Source organism: Centruroides vittatus, unplaced genomic scaffold, assembly GCF_030686945.1.
Source record: "Centruroides vittatus isolate TY-2023 unplaced genomic scaffold, ASM3068694v2 contig_19, whole genome shotgun sequence".
Classification (NCBI taxonomy): domain Eukaryota; kingdom Metazoa; phylum Arthropoda; class Arachnida; order Scorpiones; family Buthidae; genus Centruroides; species Centruroides vittatus.
This window is the reverse complement of record NW_027121169.1, coordinates 4,521,767-4,543,365: the sequence shown is the minus strand read 5'-3', so window position 1 is coordinate 4,543,365 and position 21,599 is coordinate 4,521,767. Positions and strand designations below refer to the sequence as shown.

The 21,599-nt window shown below is 26.2% G+C and overlaps 1 protein-coding gene across 6 annotated transcripts in view; it reads right to left on the bottom strand.

The window, feature by feature from the left end:
* The window catches only part of LOC136970162 (regulating synaptic membrane exocytosis protein 2-like), a 77,401-nt gene that overhangs the window by 24,914 nt on the left and 30,888 nt on the right, over window positions 1-21,599 (bottom strand). For all 6 annotated transcript variants that reach the window (XR_010879951.1, XR_010879952.1, XM_067264570.1 and 3 more), the window contains exon 2: window positions 1,327-1,473. Coding sequence is in view for 4 of the 6 variants with exons in the window: in XM_067264570.1 (XP_067120671.1) it covers window positions 1,327-1,362 (36 nt within the window). In the remaining 2 variants the exon portion in view is untranslated. The remainder of the gene's footprint in view (window positions 1-1,326; window positions 1,474-21,599) is intronic.

Genomic DNA, 21,599 nt, shown 5'->3' with positions numbered 1-21,599 from the left:
AGACAAATTTTCCGCGAAAAAAGTAGACGAAAACCGAAACCGACGATAACCGAAGTCAACGAGGTATTACTGTATAACTATTCTAGACATCTGTAAGCTTTACCAACGTTAAAATACATTTAAAAAAATAACTGAATATTCATACGAGAGTAATCCCAAAAGTAAGGTCTCCTATTTTTTTAAAAAAAATACAAAGAAACGTTTATTTTCAATAATGTTCGTATCATTTTAAAGCTTAAACATTTACTTATTTTTCTATATAATCGCCATTTCGGTCGATACATTTTTGTAGGCGCTGTGGCAGTTTTTTTATGCCCATGTCATACCTGCTCGCCGCCATGTCGCGGATTCCATCTTGCGCACATCTTCCAATATTGCAACTTTTCCATTAAAATCCTATGAATAGTGCTTCGGGAAAACCCCAAGAACCAAAATGCAGAGATCATCCAGAGCGATTCGTCGATCTTCACGCATGGTTTGCTCAACTTTCGCGACTGTATCGTCGAAAATTGGCGGTCCCCGCTTCTTTCTTCGTCGTGAATTTCAGTATGATCAGCTGCAAACTCCTTACACCACTTGATGACGTTTTTGACATCTATGCACGACTCGCCATACACTTCCATCAATTTGCGATGAATTTCAATCGGTTTAACACGACATGGCGGCGAGCCGGTATGACATGGGCATACAAAAATTGCCACAGCGCATACAAAAATGCATCGACCAAAAGGGCGATTATGTAAAAACATAGATAAATGTTCAAGCCTTAAAATGATATGAACATTATGGAAAATAAACATTTCTTTGTATTTAAAAGAAATAAGAGACCTTACTTTTGGGTTTACCCACGTATTTTCATCTAGAATAGTATACAAATATTATACACATTTTTCCAATTATATAATGTTCACAAGTATTTAGAATATTCATATACTTATTTTATTTAAGTTTGTATGTTATAGAATGTTTGTAGATGTCTAGAATTGTGCACAATAATTCTATACACTTTTTCAGGTTATAAAATATTCACATTCTGCAACATTATATAGGCCTAATATAAAAACCAACCTAGAATAATTGTATAAATATTCGAAACACGTATGAATATATCACAATATTAAATATATATAGAATAATTGTACAACTATACTAAACACCTGTGAATATTTTATGATAAATATAAATTATTTATGTTTACAGTACATACTATAGAATAATCATACAAATATTCTGGATATTTATATATTCATATGCGCATTCTACAAATAAAAAAGTCAATAAAATAATTGTGCAAATATTCTACAGATTCAAAAATACATTGCTTACCTTTTTCATAAACGACATAACATTAGTAGAGATCATTTTAATTTTTTAAAAATCTTTATCAAAGTAAAAATAATATAATTTTTCTTTTTTAAGTTCTTTTAAATATCAATAATGAGTTAATAATATCCACTCCAGTATCAGCATTTTCTGTAAAAAAACAAGATAAAAATAAAAATATTCAGTATATTTTTAATAAATATTTCTATAATTATATATATATTTATAAAATTAACAATAGAGTTTTCTGGGTTATAATTTACTGTTCACGTATCTGTCAGTGATTGCAGTTGTAAATAAGTATTTACTAAAAATAAACGAGTATCGATTAATCGACGAATAACAGCTTAGTTTTAAAAGCCGTATAAATCAAACTGTAAATTAATTTACGAAGATTAAATATATGGACGTTCTTTATTCAGGATATTCTTCTTCATTATGTGAACAAAAATATCCTGCATGTGAAGAATCGTGTGAATAAAATATATACTTCTTCACACAATAAAAAAGAATCTTCTTCACGTCCTATATTCTTCTTTACACAGTGAAGAAAAATACTCTATATGAAAATGGTATCGAGATTACAATCTCCTACTTCTCATGTAAATGTAAAAGCAATAACGAATAAACGTCTGAATTAAACATCCAGAATTCACAAGCACACCACAAGCACGATGGCAATGGAAACAAACACCAAAATTCACAGTAACACCCCTAATAATAGACAGGATCATAGAAGTCATCAGTATCAACAACCAACTGGTCGTGCACACTCGAGTGCTGTGTTGCTACCAACAAGGTACACACCACCATTCAAAGTCCACTCACGTGTATTGAGTGACACTAAAACATTATCACACACATCACCTGTCACGTGCTTCAACAATAAACGCCTTAATCTGTAAAGGGAGAAACTGTATGCAGCATATTCTTTACATATAAATATATTTAATATATATCTTCTTGGTGTTTGTAATTTACCCTTATTTACTACACTTTACTCAGTAAATTCTTTGTTTTGTTCTTCTAAACAGCTGTTTGATAAACTTATTTATAAAGTTAAATCATTATTTACATGGATTTTAATCTCGTAAACTGGTTAATTATAACACCAAGTGGGTTGGTTTATGTAATTTTATCAAGTTTGATTAAGAATTTCTCGCTGGTTAGATTTTAGGATTAGTTGAAAACTGGGTCTTGCTAACTTTCATTGGTTCTCATTCAAGATATTGTAGTAAGTGACAGGTTACAATGATTGATTATCTTCATTTTTCCGTGTGAACTGTAATTAGATATCTAATGTAGTATGCGTATAATCCACGAGGAATTAAAGAAGGTCTTTGTGAATAAGCAATGGAAATTTTGACAAATTTCTATAATTATAAAGTATAATCTTAAAGAGTTTGCCATTCCCCTAGGTTGTACGAAATTAATTACATTACAGCTAGAGTCTATCTGAGTATGATGTTTTAGATTTATGTTGAAAAGATCCTCCTAATACAGGTAGAGTACGTGGATTTATATCGAACGTCTAAATTTCTTAAAATTTGATATCTTGCAACCAAATGTAAATCTGAAAAGTATACTCTTAAACGGGTTGGATGCTGATGTGGATACATGCCAAGCTTTCACTAAGAACGTCTAATTCGATTGTATTTCAGAATAAACTACGCTAATCTTCATAGGACCTCTTTGTATTATTAACCTTTGGTTAGGAACGTTTTATAATATCAGAAAGAGCTCGAATGCACTGTAAATTAGTGGCTATGTTCTAGAACACTAAGCTTTTACTGAGATATTACAAGTAAAGAGATTTCATTCATTTTAATTATATCCAAAAACTCTAAAAAGTGGATTTTTACTGTTATTAGCTACCGTTATGACCTTGGATATCGCCATTCGTCTAGTTTGTTATTCTGTACTTTATCAAATGAGACAATAGAGAAAAATGTATTTTTTGAATTTTAAGAACCCTATCTCTTCGATTAAATTTAGCATCTCAGCAGAATAATACAGATAAAATAGTTTTTCCCCCCTTTTTTTTCTTCAATCCGAAAATAACAAGACATTGTAAAGATAAATGCATTTGTCAAAGAACTCGGGGAATGGGATACAACTGAATTTCAAATGTAGTTCTACTCTTTGCTGTATTGACTGACTCGAACGATTCTGTAACAAAATAGGCTTTGTAATTTCCTGGCGAAGATTCTAACTTTTAAAGAAAATCAAATTATAGATGACAAAAATGGAGTCAAAATGACGTGTTTGGTTTTATTGGTTTTCCTTTTTCTTACTCAAACCTCTACTTCGCAGAGGAAATTTTAAATTGGTATAAAATAGAAAATGATTTTGTATTAGGTTTCTCTTACGAAACAATTTTTAAATATTTCATTTATGGAATGGTCTTAAATTAATTTTACAATATATTTCTATACATAACGATCGAAAATAAGTCATTTCTCTTCTAGAAATTCATAGTTTAGCTATAGAAAATTTATAAATAAGTTCATTTACATCACCTCTAGATGTAAGGGGTTAGTCCATTTATGGTCAATTTCTTTTATATTTAAAATATATATATATATAATAATTGACATAGCTTTAAACCTTAGTAAAATAAAATACACAATTTTCTAATTTTGACTTATGTACTATAAAAAATATTATTGTTAATTTTTTTGGCTCAATCCGCGTGTGGGCACAAAGAAGGCCTTTTTAGCGAGCCCATTTTGGGTTTGACCAGATCCACAATAGGGCGTTCGGATGGTGAGAAACGGGATCCGAAATATCTGAGATGGATCACCCCTAGTATCTTCATTCGTTCGAATTCAATCTTGGGTTTCCTAGAAAAGTAGGCTGCCACCTTAACCGCGCGGCCATCCGACCGTCAAATTGTTAATTTAAGAATTAAATTCATTTTGAATGCGAATTATTAATGTAAATAACATACAAATTTTAAAAACTATACACACATTTAAAAATTTTCTTTGTTACTGTTTCAGTTAAAATATTATAAGGGCTGACCCCAATGGGGAAACGATAAAAGGAAAAAAGATATTTTATACATTTCTATAACCCGTTCCCTATTTTTTAAGTGTTAAGAAATTCTTTCAGCTATCCTATCTTACTAAAGAAGAAAATAGCTATCTAAAAAACCCGTGCAGAATTCTTGTACGTATATCGAACCGGATCACTCCTGAGATAGTCGCAAACATCACACGCAGCCACTCGAGTGGGATTTGTTTTTTCTTCTTCCCTTAACTCCCTTCCCGACTTACGTTTACTAAGGCGAACACCTAGAAGGAAGAAAGATGGAGTATGCCCCGAGCAAGAAACGAATCGAATTTGTTCCAGTAGAAACACGACATGCTTCCACCTAGCCACCCCAACTTGACTTACGTTAGAGCAAGTGAGATGATGGAAGATAAACTATTTTAAATCTGGTTAGGTTCGAGTTGATTATATATGGAAACTAAAATAAGAATCATTTATAACTTCCGTTTTAAATTTATTTTCGAATTGGAGCGTTAGGATTAGGAAATGAACGGGTAAAATACTTGAAAAATGAAGAATTCCTGTTAAAGTATTGTATTAAAATTTAAAAATAGGGTGTAAAAGTTTCATATTGAATTTTTTTTAAACATTTATTTAGCGTATAAAGTAAAGTATTAATAAATTTTTAGTGACAAATATAGTAAATGCGAGAACGTATAACTGAGTTAACAAATTTCATTTTAGTAACTGGATGTAGATGGAGATGTATAAATCGAGAATTTCCATCCGATGCATCAACAAGTCAGCAACAGGCTATTCAATCGATCGAGCTAGCTGCAAGCAGTTATTATTTCTGCAACCAGAGAGAAAATCTAACAGACTGTGACGTTTGCTATTTAGCTATTGCCTGTAACTGAAGACGTATCAAAAATACAGAAAGCTATTTATCATCTTTATTTTCTCCTTATTTTTCCTTTCATTTATACACAGCTTGCGTAATACTATGAGAGATTAATTACCTCTCATCTTGCACCTGTTATATATACTGTATATACTGTACTTAATCATATAATGGACGCCATTTTTGAGACAGAACTAATTATATGAACGGTTATTTGTATTTGATATATATAAGCAAAATTATATTTAAAAATTTATATATATAATATATATCTTTATTATATTATTATAATAATTTTATTATATTATTATTATATTAGATATATATATATATATAATCTAATATAATAATAATAATAAATTTATATAATTTTTATTATTTTTAAGGAATTTTATATATAATTTTTTCATATTTTTATTGGTTTTAGAATTTGATTCATGTAGGAATACATTCAAATTGGGATATAAATATTGAATTTTATAAAGAAAATTAACTTATAATCGCAATTTTATAAATTTTATAGGGAAATTATGCCGTTATAAATTGTTTTATGGAAAATTTTTATGTAAAATTACATTAAAACTCGAATAAAAAGTTCGTCAAACTTGATTTTATATACAAAATTTTAATTTATTTGATTTTTCAACTAAATTTACAGTTTGATAAACTTCCAATGGGGCAAACATGTGATCATTGTTAACATAAAATCGAGCGTAAATTCTATTTAATCATCAGTTAAAATACTTAAATTCGTTAAAAAGTATCTTTATTTTTTAATTAAATGTATTACAAAAATATAAAATAGTATTAAAAATTGTATTTTTATATATATTGAAAGTATTTAGGATATAAGATTTGGAAATGGATAACTGATTCTGAAAAATAATTTTTTTTTCTGATTCACCAAAGGGGATGAGATCTGTCAAAAAATGCTGTAAACTTTCATCTTCAATATACTGTTATACTTTTACTTTTTTAAAGCAAAATGCAATGGAAAGATCTTCCAAAAGAAAGAGAGAAGAGGAAGAAAGATTGTATCATTAAAGATTGACAACAAAGAGAAAATTGGATTGATAAACTGATTCAATACCATAAACGAAAAGACATTATGTTCAAAATTTATTACAGACATTTTACATTTTTTGGAGGATATTAAATTTCGCGCTTATTATTATTATTATTAATTTGTGAAAATACAAATACCCCCTTTTATATAATACAGGCCTGTATTTGTATTCCACGTGTTGGCAATGTAAAATCTTTACTATTCAGTGTTTTTACTCTTAAAACTTAATTTTTATCTCCTTAATTTAAGTAAAATAAACATAATTTTATATATAAAGTGTATATAAAATAGCTAAAATAGTGGATATGCTTGTTTTACTGATTAGTATTTTTATATTGTATTTTCTGTGTATACTTAGTATTATAATTATATATATTACTACATGATATATAAAAATATTTTTTAAATGTGTAAATAATGTGGCCATTTTTCAATTTTGCTTATTTTTCTTTAATTAATTAAGGTTTTTTGTATATTTATTACAATTTTATATTCTGGTTTCTGTATACTTTTCGATTTCTTCTTGTATATTTTCTATATTTTTTAACGTAATTTATATATTTAAATATATATGTTATAAATTACATAAACAGATTAATAAGTTTAAATATTAGATACATTTCCTTTATTTCTTTATTTAAATTTTCTTTATTTTTTGGTTTATTCCTTGCATATTTTGTACACTTTCTATCTTTTCTGTATACGTTTTAAATATAAATAAATGTACAAAAAACATATAAATCAATTTTAAATGAGAAATACATTAATTTAATTTTGCTTAATTTAATTCAATTTTTTTTTGTATTTTTTAAATATTTTTAGTATTACTTTTATATATAAATATATATATTTAAGGTATATAAAAAGATAAAAAGCAGTTAAACATTAAACTTAACCATTTAACTTTCTTTATTTTTGTTTTTCCTGCGACGTGGTTGCCATTTTAATTGAACTTTAAAAGAATAAAATAGGCTTATTAAAGGAAATAAAAGGCTTTCTACCTCTTTATTACGTGTTCTGAATGGAAAAAAACTAAATGTAAATGCTTTTTCATTAATTATTATGTCTGTCCATCACGTTTTAAAATTGAAAATTCTTTTATATATATTTTATTATTATTATAACGAAATATTTTTAAAAAAATACATTTTTGATTTTATTGGGAAAATGATTTTTGTGATTTGATTTCATATCATAACGAAATTTTTAAAAAAATACATTTTTGATTTTATTGGGAAAATGATTTTTGTGATTTGATTTCATATCATTTACAAATAAAATGTAGATTTATTTTTAAATTTTGACGCGACGCGTCGCGCTTAAAAAATTAATTTAAAAAAATAATAATTAATCTAGCTATAAAATTGTCTAAAAGATTATTTAAAAATTAAACTATTTGTGACTATATGTAAAAATTTTATATAATTGTTTTAAATTTGAAGCGGTTTGTTGAGAGTGCCAAACGACGCGTCGCGTCGCATCGTTTGTCGCTCTCAACAACGTGACGCGACGCAAACTCTACGATCATTCAAAATCAATTTTCTACATTTAAAAAATTCTAAAAAAAGTTATATTTTATAATCGAAAACTTATGTTTTAAAATATTTTTTGTCAATATAAAATATTAAAAACTTATTAAAATAAAAAAAAATATCTCCTGAATCCTTAATTTTACATATAAGAAATGCACAAGTTATTAGACAATTTCTAGGAGCGACGCCATATTAATTTACGCCGCGCAAGTGACGCGTGCGCTAATTAAATATTCAAAAATAAACGAGATGTTATAGTGTTATTCTGAATATTTATAGTAAATTATTATAGTCTTAGATCGATTTATGTGGTGGTAGAATTCTATCACCGTTTCTGTTTGTCTATATACAATAACAAACGTATAATAGAACAAGGTCTCGACATATCAGTCAATAGAACAGAATTCATTGATATAGCTTAATACTCTGACTCATATATCAATTTATTATTAATAAACTTCTGTTTATAACCTCATATTTTTATTTTAAGAGTAATTCCAACTGATTTATTTGATATAACGCAAGGTATTATTGTTCTTTTAGCTGTTGTAAGTTTAGAAAAGTGTATCGAAATTAATTATAAAACACTAGATTATGACGTTTAAAGTATTGTATTTAATTATTCATGCATTTTGCTGTAACGAAAAAGTGTAGATATTATTTATATTTATTTATTTACTCGTATTAATGTTGTTTAAACAGTAATACGCATTGTTTTCAAAGATGGATGAGCGATACGCGGAGGCGTCACGCAGCGCGCACATAACAATTTACACAGAATTTATACTTAAATTTAATTAAATAAAGAGATAAGGCAACATTCAAGTAAAGTAAATTCAAAACAAAAAAGAACCTTGTGTATCGCTAAAATATTTTAAAATTACAGCAAAATTCGAGTAAATACGCTCTCATATACGCAGCGATATCATTATCTTAAACACTTCAAGCATAATACTTTATCTATAATTGTTGTTTCCTAGTATAACAGAAAATAAAACTTATATCCCAAACAAACGAAGCGATATTCCTGAATTTTAAAGGATTTTTCTATTATATACAGTGGTAAAAAGTTGTAAACATTAGCATGAAGCTGTACTTAATACAAAGAGATCTAACCTCTCCCTGTACATGTACTGTACAGTACAATACACATAATATATGTATATGTATCAGTACAATACACATAATATATGTATATGTATATATATATATATTTATTTATTTATTTATTTATTGTAGAAGGGAATAAAGTGGAGCAGATGTTCCAACACTTAGTGACGTCATCACGTTTGAGTTGTCACGAGCTGCATTATCTAAACCACGGAATGACATATTTCGGTATTGCTCGATCCCAGTATTATATTCTACCCACGATTTTATTCGAATAAAACGATAAAACTTCGATTTAAAATAATTATAATTAATTTTATTGATGTTTTGTAAATAAAATTTATAATATTTTACATTTATTTTTAACCAGTGAATGAATGTATAGATTAAAAATAGCTGAATGGTTGTTTGAATTATAAATTAACGAATAATTTATTTTTAATTTGAATTACTACATTAATAAAAAAGTAAAATGATTAAAATTAATTTAAATTATTCTTAAAATAATTTTAATAAATTTAATATATTTAATATATATATAATATATATATATTAGTAGTTTATATGTATATATATTAGTATAATTTATATTTAGATATAATATATATATATATAATATATATATATTATATCTAATATAAATTAATATTAATATTAATATTATATAAATATTATATATATTTTATACATATAAAAATTGTATTTTTATTATCAATTTTTTATGTAATTACTTATGAAAGAGAACTTATTGTATTTTGTATCGATAGTTTACAAAGAAAAAACAAGTTTAAATGGTTGCATTTTGTTTTGTAATGTTGAAATAAATAGTTTTTAATTTAAATAATTCATAAATCTGATCAAAATTTTTTAAATTTTCGGAAATTTTACATTTTTGTAAGCACAATTTTTTTTTTTTTTTTTGGTTTGTATCAGATATAAGAAATGTAACTTTATAAGCATTAAAAACTAATAAAATTTGTTTTAAAGAATAAAATTCAACCATATAAAGTGATAAAACAGCTGCTATTTTGTTTTATGATTATAAAAAACCAAGTAAACTTTTATTTAAATTTTACGTCTCAAAAAATTTACACACCTAACTTAAATTCTAAGATAAAATAAAGACAGACAACAGAAAGTAATCCAGAAATGGTATTTTTTAATAGTAAATTTAACATAAAATTTGAAAACATTAAAGAAAAAATATATACAATAATAATAATTATATACCTAAAAATGTTTAAATTTCACAGAATATTCATGAAAACTTACTTAAAATACAGACAGACAGACAAATAGGCAGAAAGTTACACATTTTTCAGCCAATCCATCTTAATAGCATTCTTAAGCTCATTTTTAAAACAGAATTTGGCAAAAACTTAAAAAAACATTTAATTGATAAAGTACTCGATATTTATATTAAATATCTAAAAATACGAAAAAAGAAAAAAAATCTGCATATATATTAATTAAAACATTATTAAATCGGTATATATATACCGATTTAATAATGTTATACCGATATATGTATATATATTAAAAAATCATTAAAGACGTAGATACTTGGAATGCAGAAAGAGATAAAAAAGCAAGTGACACCTAATTTAAATTGCGAGATAAATACAGACAAAAAAGCACAGTTATATCATTTTTATATAAAACCATTATACGAGTATTAGTGGTATCTTAATGACATTTTTAACATAGAACTTAATATTAAAAAAATACAAAATATCTGATATACTAATAAAATATTTAATTAATAAATATATTTGATACTTTAAATAAATATTTTAGAAATTATAGAAAAAAATGAACATATATTAACAAGAATATTATTAAATTGACGCACGTAGAAAGATAACCATCAGTTATACAAAGATAGTAAATTTATGATGAGTTAGAGTACACGTTTATTAAAGATGCGGTAACTTCGAATGTAGAAAGAGAGAGAGAGAGATAAAGAAACAAGTGGCAAGAGTTGGAGTAGATTTTCTCTTTAATGAACTGTTCATATTGTTAGTAGCTAAAGTATTTTCTCTAAAGATCTCATATATAATCAGATACGCTCTTCTTTATCCAAGAGGGATGAGAGAGACAGAGAATGTACATTACTTTATCGTATATTTATAATAAATTATAAATATTGATTGATTTATAATGGAAAAAATGCAATTATTATTTTTCCAATAATTGGAAAATATATATAATTTATTACAGAATTTTAAGAATGTTGTAGAAAAGAAGTTATAATCGACAACCAATGAAAATTTAATTATAAAAACAAGTTCGATTTTTATCTTCCTATCAATTTTTCTTTTTATTATATATCATTTTGAATTAATTACATTTTTTAAAGTTATTTACTTTATGATTGTTAAAGGTAAAAAGTTGATATAATTATTTAGGAAAATTTAGAAAAATGGATACAAATTATTATTTTTTTTTTATTGGATATTTAAAAGAAAATATTGCGTTAGAATTGTTTAATGATTTTAAAGATTTTTTTGTATGTAAAAACATATATTTTGAGTTAGAAAACCATAATGATTTTCTTTAATGATCATTTCGCATCGCGTTCGGCGCGTTGAGATGCGACTTCCTCCGCGCTGAATGCGAAGATTTTTTAAAATTTTTATACTACGTGAATTGTGTTTATCGCTTTGAATCATTTTATAATTTAACTGTTATAAAATTCTAATGAGTCACTAAAAATGTTCCTTTTCAATTATAATAGACATGTAAGTTATATAGAAAGATAGCTTCAAACTGATCATTTGAAATGGATCAAGTCATGGTTCACACACTTCAAAATTCGAATTTTAGTTAAAATCTTAATATGAATTTTATTACATATATTGATAATTTTCTACATTAATCTATAGAAACTCTGAAATGTTTGTAACAGGTAAATAGAAGCCAGTTTCCTACAGAAAATCCTTCCAGGAAGTACCTCTAGGCAGATCGCCATATGTTGCATTGCCGTATCACACCAAACCAATCAAGCCCTGTGCCCATGGCTCGTATCAAATGGCCCTACAGATAGCTCTTTACGTTTACATATATCACTCTTTTACATAAAAAATTAAATTTTGAATGCCCTCACTGTATGGAATACTGTCTAAAGCATTGTTCAAGTAATTCTGCTGGCATCTCTCTTAATTTACGATTTAATTTGAGTATTTATTTACTTTTTCCATATGTTAACATTAAGAAAATGAATGCAGAATAATAGCAAAATTATGATCAATATGTCAGAGAATGTTAAAGAATGTATGTAATGCTTTTAAATTACATTACTTCCTTTGACATAAACACCAAAATTTCAGGAATTTAGAATAATTTGTAAATAATTCACCATTAAAATCAGATTGTTTATTCCATTAATAATCACTAATTTCATTATAAAATAATTATACTTTAATGCAATAATGCAACATTTAATATTTTAACATGTTTTATACATTAATGATGCAGAAGAATTTTGAAATTTTAACAAGTTCAATGGCTTATAAACATTCATTCACCAGGATTAAAATGATCTTATTATAATGAAAGCAGCTTAAAATTTATAAATGTGAACGAATCTTTATTCTTGTACCGAAACAAACAGCATAATTAAATTTTATTACAGATTAAGAAAGGTTTAAGATAATAATAACGATGACGATACGAATATTTTCCTTCTTCCTGCAGAAAAATTTATAATTAAACAAATTTTGTTTAATATTTTTATACGAAAGATAAATATATAAACAAAAGTTAATTTTAAATAAATTTATCAATCTTCTTATAATATAAAAGTATTTTTCAAATACTTTTATAAATTAGAACGTATTCTGTGATATATTTGAGATATAAATGCATAAAAGTGTGAGTTATGATTGGTGGAATAAATCAAAACTAGGCGGAGTTAATCTATTTTCAAAATTTTGAATTATTTTTTTAATCAATAATCTTTAAGTTTGTTTTAATCAATAAATTATTTTTAAAAAATATTAATTATTCAACCAATTAGCACCTAAATACAATCTCATTCCAAACAATATACAATTATCTAAGGCATGACCGAGCCTACTCGTTTAAAAATTTTTCAAAATCTTCATTATATAATGCAGAGAACCTCCTATGTTCATTGAAAGTAATTTTACACATTTACCACAGGACTTTTTTTTCTTTTTTTGCATGTTTCGATTAAATTTTCTTGGATTTAGTTAAAATTTATCTTATATGCATAGTAAAACACAAGCATCTTAACTTTTTAATTATAATTACTCTTCTAAGTTTGTAAAGAAATTTAATTTAGATCTATTTCAACAAGTACTACTTAGATAAGAGTTAGTTCGATACTTTTTGATAAGATTAAAGGTGACAAATACTTTTGTCATCGAGGAAAAGAAAACAAATTCTTTCGAATTAAACTTTCTTACTCAAATAATCTTATTACTCGACCAAGAAACTTCCTTAGTTTAACATCTACAGTTCTACTCCATATCATTACTTAATATAAAATTGAATGTTTACTCATCTTTTTTCTCTTATTTTCACTTAACTACCGGCAAGAAATCGATAATAACAAATATAAAAAAAGTGTTTATTTTAATTAATTCTTTTGCAAATCAAATAAAAATTGAGAAAATTATGAAATGGGTTGGAAATAACCAAGAAAGTTAAAAATTCAAAATGAATTTCGAAACTTAAAAATGTTATTTATAAATGTAAATTATTGTTAATTTTTTGGCTTTTTTTCTTTTTTAATGAAGGTTTATATATACATTTTTTAATTACAAAATTTTGTAATTAGTAAAATTGTAAAATTCAAATTCATTATTTATATATTTTACAATATTTTAAATGAAAATTGTTATATAATGCTAACTAATTCTTGGTTCCGCATTATTGTTATCTGTAACAATTGTATGGTATGCTAATTATACAGTACTATTAAACAACAATTCAAAATTTACTATTGTTCGTCACTTCCTACAAGATAGTGCTTTAGTTGTTAACGTTTACTTCAATTTCAAGAATTGAAATTTTAATTGCTCTGAGGAAGCTCTTAAAGTGATGTAAGATCGAGAAGTAACCGTCAAGAGAATTCGTTAATAAATTAAAACACATAATAATATATTTTAAAGTAATAATTCGAGATGGAGGTGACTTCAAATTTAATAATATAGATGTGTACAGATTTCTATTGCACACAATGATGTAGCAGGCTAAAAAGATAGAACAAGAGAAAATTACAAAACAAAAAGATTAATGAATTTCTCATTTATCTTTATCTTTATTGTATGTAAATACTTATCTTCATCCTAAGAATGCAGTATCGTATTTTGGTATAAACAGCCTGAGCTTTTACCTGGGCCCTTGCGCATTTAGGATCCTCAAACATGTACAAATATACGCTTGCCCCAATCTTTTTATCTGTATTCGAATCCTCTACTAGCTGAAAGGTATCAAGAATCGTATAATACATGCTTTATAGTATTATATAAACGTGTTTCGAAACTTTACTCTTGCTTAAGGCTTACACGACCTTTAGATTGTAGGAAATCCTAGACAAGCGTGGGCCTCTTGTAGAGAACTATGTGCAATCGTACACCGTCACTGGATGATTTAAAATATTTGAAATGCTTTATATTTAGTTTATAATAAATAGTTTATAAATTTTATAAACTATTTATTAATATATTATAGCGTTTAATAATTGGTCTGCAATTTGAAAAACTTTTAGACAAATTTCCGCTGTCGTCCGTCTGTCCTTCCTTAATGTCAAGAACAGTGTTACGTACAGTACATTGAATTTGAAACAAGATGTAAAAATCTTAGGTGCAAGAGGCCTCGATTAACTATATAGTTCAAAAATTGTCTCCTAAATGGAGTTAGATAGATGACCGGCATGACTCCATTGTTAACAGGAAACGTATGATGTACAGGGGCAAGATACTAGTAAATTGGGAGCATTGTAACGAAAATTTACAGCCTGGCATTGTGACAATGTCACGATAAATAATTGCTCGTATTTTAGTTTATTTTTTTTAATACTGTGATGATTACATGTATACGTGTATCGAATTGAGAGGTTGTTGACTAATATTAAGTCCTAACTTAAAACAATATTAAAAGATCAGAAAACTAGAAAACAATTCATAACTTATAAAATTTCTAATCGTAGTTTTTGCAAGGAAACTATAATAAATAAATAAATAAAAATTTACAGCAAAGTAAAAAGCTAACATGACTTTATCTTAACGTAAATGAGCTAATTAAATATTATGATTGACAGAAGCTCGTAAAAATGGGGTTTACAATATGGAAGCTTTATTATATAAAGAAGAGAAATTTAAAATTTTTTTAATAATTAAAGCAAAAAAGTAAACTTTCGTATATAAGCTCATACATATAAGAATAATTTTCCATTACCCAAATTTAACATGAGTTTCTACGTTTCAACTATGTCATTTGTAAACTGGCACAGGAACAGACAAACTGATAGCCAGTCATTTACATGGATAATATTAGATACTCAGTTTTACTTTTTGAAAATAGCTTAATAAAATGACAATAATCTTTTAAACAGCAAAACATCAAGTAAAAATATATACTGTATTTTTTAATTAATTTTTAATTAATTTAATTTTTTAATATTAAAAATAAAGAAAAATAAAAATAAAAAGTTATTTTTATTAATAAAATATTTAGAAAATAATTGAATTTATAAAATATTTATAATTTTTCATAAAGAAAATTTGGCTTTTATAAATTTATTCCGTGTTATTATATTTTTTTCCTTTAAAAAAACATTTTAATATTAAAAAATACACACGTAAAAATAAATAAACAAAAAGGTTTTTCAGTTATTATCATAAAATTTAAATAACATTGTATTGTTATTATTTTTTGAACTTTTAGCAATCTATCAGATGCTCATTTTTAACCCGAAATAAAATTGTTTGATAAGATAAATAAATAAATAAAAATTTTATATATAGTTTATTCTTTCAGCTATCAAATAATATATAAACAATTTTAATATGTATGAAAATATAGTCCATACGAATGCTATATTTATGATGTGGGATATCCCGATAAGTTGTCGCTATATATCAATACCTTATGTGCTTATTTATCCACATAAACAATAAATTTACTTTGAAATTTTTACATTTTTATTGTTATAAAATATTTAAACAAAATTTTACGCTATAAAAATACGTTTAATTAATAAAAAAATAAGTTTTCTGGCGAATTTTTGCATAACAGTGAGCGGCTCCATTATGCTAATGGATATTGATTGATCATATTTTGTTTAAGTAAATAGTTATATTAATATATTTCAGCTAAAATAATGGCATTCATATACAGATAAAAGGATTAAATCTGTTCGAAACATTTCTTTTCGGCTTTACTTTATATTAAACGTTATATTTAGACTACGACTCCGTGATTTTGTTAAATATTATTTTTACAAAATTATGATCAAAATATATATTTATTTTTGGAACATTTTGTACTTAATTTATATTATCTTGGCCACAGTTAATTGATATATTTTGTAAATTTTATCTATTAATTTTGCTTAACCGTAGCTATACAACAGAAATGAAGCCATTTTTGGGCTCATTTAAAGAAGTGTACATTAATTTTGGCTTATTTTGAATCGAATTTTTGCATTAATCAAATTAAAAATAATTAAAATGATCTTAAAATGATTAAAGAACAGGAAAAAATAGAATAAATATTTATCCAAATATATGGCAGTTATATTTCGCTGGAGCAAATAATTGCTGAATAGCGTGAGGAATGGATTTTTATCGAAACGTCCCACATACAAATGATCAAAGAATAAAAGAAATATAAGATCCTATACTAAATGTATTTGTTTAAGAACAGACCTTATATATCTAATATAAATAAATCTAACTTTCTGTAGACATGTAGATTGCTTAAGCATTAGATTAGTCGTGCGAGGAACCAGATTTATCGACACATGTACTAATGCATCTACTATATAAAATCGATAGTATATAAGAGTATATTTTTAGTATACATCAACTATAAGCTGTATAATACACTTCAAGAGTAGTTCAAAAATTTAAAATTAATAGGAAATTACTTTCATTATCTTAAAGTGAATACAGTGTTTAGAAAAATATTTTTTTCAGAAATTTCTATGGAAAGTTATCACAATACGATTTTTTCTTTTGGTGTAGAAATATATGGGATTCTTGTTTACGGTTTAGTCGAAAAATATTAATATAAAATTCGGTGTAGCGTGAAGAGGTGCAATTTATTTTTACTAGTTTTGGCGAAATATTAAATCGGACGGATGACTAATATTCCTCTGAAAGTTTTCTATAAACTTTATCCTCGTAAATCAACGGAAAAGTAAACATATTCTATTCGGTCATCTCTTAAACCCCAAGAACTATGTTGGAATTTCGTAGTTTGTTGGGGATGATGCAGTCTTTTCAATGTACAGAACTTTGTGTGTAACAGTTTATACTAATATAAACAGGCTTTTAGAGAAGAGTAACATCTGGGATATTGGAAAATTGACTGGGATCATTCCAATTTTACGGATGAGTCACCGATTTAATTCGTCGCCCGAAGCATGTATAAGAAGGAGAATATATTGAATATCTTTTTTTGTTGTTGTAGAAATACTAACAATAGGATTTAACCTTACTTAATTATCGAAATGGAACATTCTATTCGTGCAAAACAACATTCAATTTACAAATGATGGAATATGTTCGAAATCGCTACACTTCGTACTTCTTCATGTAATTTCTTTAGATACCTGTATTGTAGATTGATAATTACATGTAATATCTCTGCTGTAAATCTGGAAAAAGGGAAGGACATGAAAAATAAAATATAGTGAATATCGTTGAGAATCCTTTTTCAATTTTTTAACTTTAATTTTATTCATTCTTGATGATGATGTATTTAGAGAATGAAGTTACCATAAAGATGACGGTATTCTGTACATTTTAGATTGCTTTTTGCTTGTTATATTATTGTGCCAATGAGAGATACAGAAAAGAAGATATCTTCATCTTTGTAACAAAAATTAATGGCATAAATGAAACGTTCAATCCCCAATAGATTGATTCGACTTAATATCACAACTACTTCTTCACAGAAAAATCTCTTCTAACATACTTTCATCAGATAATTGATAATTATATTGTTATATTTTCTATAGAATCTCCGGAAGAGTCGTTAAGCCGAAGATGTTAATAAGAAGAAAAAAAAAATTGGTTGTTATCACGTGGAATTTCTTCTTCCTTTACACAATTTCCTGTACGGAAAATAACAAATTTTTCTTCAATCAAGAGTAATCAGAGTTTATATTACAAGTGCTGATGGTTAAACTTCCCGATTATGTATTCCTTCATAGATTTCGATACTAATTTAAAGTATTTAAGTATAAAGGAAGTCATCTTAATTATCAATATACAGATTTTATTATCGATTTTATTCAACGTCACAGTATTTCATTTATGACAAAATCAGTTTTAACTTAATTATATTTGATAAATGTTCTGCATCTAGCCATTGTGAAACAACAAAAAATTAGCCACTTACACGAGAAATTGTCTTTACGCTATTTCCTGTAAGATAAACAAGATAAATTTGTGTTTAACATATGCTGTTGGCTACAGCCTTCTGATACATGTTTATTCATAAATCTTGCTGCTACGAAAGCAAAGAAATGCTATCAAAAACATTTAATTCAACAACATGCCGACATTCCGTTTATGGAATAACCTTATTGTGCTCTATAATTGCTAATTAATTTTTTTATTTCTATAATAATGCTATAAAGCTAGAAAAAAATTGCTAAGACAATGAGAAAATTCCATTCTTCCATTATACATCTCTGCTTTGAAAAGAAAGCAGAGATTGTTTGATTTGTTTGAATAATTTTGTTTAACTTGTTTGAATTTGTTTGAATATTTTTTTATAAAAATAAAACTGAGGTTGATAACATTTAAGAATGTTTGTTTATTTTTGTATTTTTGATTATATAATTACGTCAATAATAAAAATAAGTTGTAGCGAATATTTGTTCACAATTTTTAAATTGTTTTAAATTAAGTTTTAATAACTAAAAGAAAGAAAGACACAATTAGAGAGAATGATTTTTTTTTAACTCTTTCCTCCCTGCAGACACTAAGAAGGCCTTTTAATCAAACTCATTGTGAGTTTGGCTAGGCCCATAATGAAACTGCTGGAGAACCCTGGAAGGAATCAGAACGGGCCAAAAAACTTTACGAATTTTTCGGGTAAGTCCGTTCAATATATTGGGCCCCGTCTCTCAACTCAAAATGGGTAAGTTCAGTAGCCCATTGTGTACCTGGTCGAACTCATAATCAGTTCAATAAAAAAAAACTTCTCTTAGTGCCTACAGAACAAAAATAACAAAAAGAAAACAGACCTTTACTGTGTCTACCATCCAGCAGGCGAAAATGTTTTCGGACACTGGGAATCGAACCCAGACCTCCTGCAGAGAGCCATGTATCTTAAGCACTAGATCATGCCGCACTTTTTTCATTTTTTAATTATTTTCAAATAACGATACGTTAAAAGAAAAAAAAACGAGTGACTCGAAAGATTAAAAATAACTTCAGAAATAAGAAACTTTTAATAAAATTTTAAAATAAAATATCAGTAATGCGGTTGGCAACATTGTTTTATTTGTGTATATATATATATATATATATATATATATATATACACAAATAAAACAATGTTGCCAACCGCATAAAAAGCATATATATATATATGCTTTTTATTATTCTCGAAGAAGATAAAAATATATTTATAGTTTTTTTTACATTTTAATTATATTTAATCATTGATACGTTTTAAAGAAGAAATGGCACAGCGATATAGCAGATAGTCGAATAAAAGTATTTTAAAGAGGTGTAAGAGATGTAGAAGTTACTATAGTATAAATGTTCAATTGAGGGAAAAAATATATATCAAAAGAATTTCTAGTGAAATGCTCCTTATTGGTTTTTAATGGTCCTAAAGTGAATTCAATTCTTTCAAGGTGAAATATCGAACGCAAAGGGACGTTCGGCAAATAGTCACTTTTAAGAGGCACGAACTAAAATATATCTTTTGTACAAATTCTATCTAACAAAATGGACATCTAGTTCGATAAAATATCAGATAAATAAAACATATTTTTATATATTTAATTTTCTAAAACCTATATTAAAAAATTGGGTCTTTTTAAATTGTAGTTAGTGTAGGGACTTTGGGAGCTTCAATTATCTTTCGGAATCACTTGTAATTTACAATAGCAATGAATTGTTAATGAATTAAAAGGCTTAAATGTGTGTTGTTTCTGCTACAATCAATGTGAATAAAGATACAAAATATAGATCCACTGAGTATGAAACATATCGATCCACTTTATCCAGTCTTTGTGCCTACCTCTTCATAATATAATAATAACTATAAGACGTGATTTATCAGCAAATATAAAATTAAATTAAGTTTATAATTACATGAACACTAAAAAATTAAATTATTTTAAAACCTACGTAATAATTTAATTTAAATTTTAAATTTTATTAGTAACTAAAACGCATACAATACCAAAAAGAAATTGTTTTTATAACAGAAATGTTAACGTATAGAAAAATACAATCAAATTATAGATTTTTTTATATAAAATTTGCTAATACAATAAAAATTACATCATAAAACGGGTTTTTAAATCTTTTCTGAGCATCAAAGAGACCGAGAGCAATCAATTACAGACACTAATTTATGATTGTCTGGGGTAATATGGGACAAAACAGTTGATGAAACTATATAACTCGTGCTCATTTGATCAATGTGTTATGGCTTGAAGTGTCTGTTCTCAATTAGGCCCTACGGGGCCGGATACTGCTTTATAAAATTGCTGATTATATTGCAAAGCATGATGAACAGCTAAGGTTCATCGGCCCATCTGATAATGGTGGTTTATTGTTGCCCGTGGCAGTTGTAAGGAGTTACGATAATGTTGTTATAAGCTTATACTAAACGTTTGTAGTTCAGTCGTCTCACTGATATTCGAATTCTAGATTATTATACTTGTATTATTATGATTATTGATTTTCTTTTATGGACTCACTTATAAATGTACAAAATATATATATATATAAAACTAACTATAAAAGTTGTCAGTTATAATTTTGAAGTGTTATTAATATAGGTTATGCCTTTACCAAATATTTTGGATAAAAAGTTATCGTAATAATAAAAATATTTGGAAGGTTTGAAATATTTATTTTCAATCAATCATCGTTAAGATATCCATATGTCTGACCAATCGTTGACATCTTTAACGTTTTATCTTTTATTTAGCAAAAGACTGCCTATATTTCTAAAGAAAGGTTTAGATTAAATTAATTTATCAATTATTTTTTCAGTTATTTAAATTACCGTACTCGCATTTTTAAGATTATTTTGTTTTTAAAAGAATGTAAATTATATATTACCCCTTCCAAACATAATTTTGAAGTGGCAACTCGAAAGTCAGTTAACATTTAGATTCGGTGTATTTATATTCAATCAAATTCTTTCAAAATAGAGCAACAATTTCTTTAGAATGAGAATTTCCCCTTTTCGCGGAGGTTAGTGTGCTGTTCACTTAAAACGC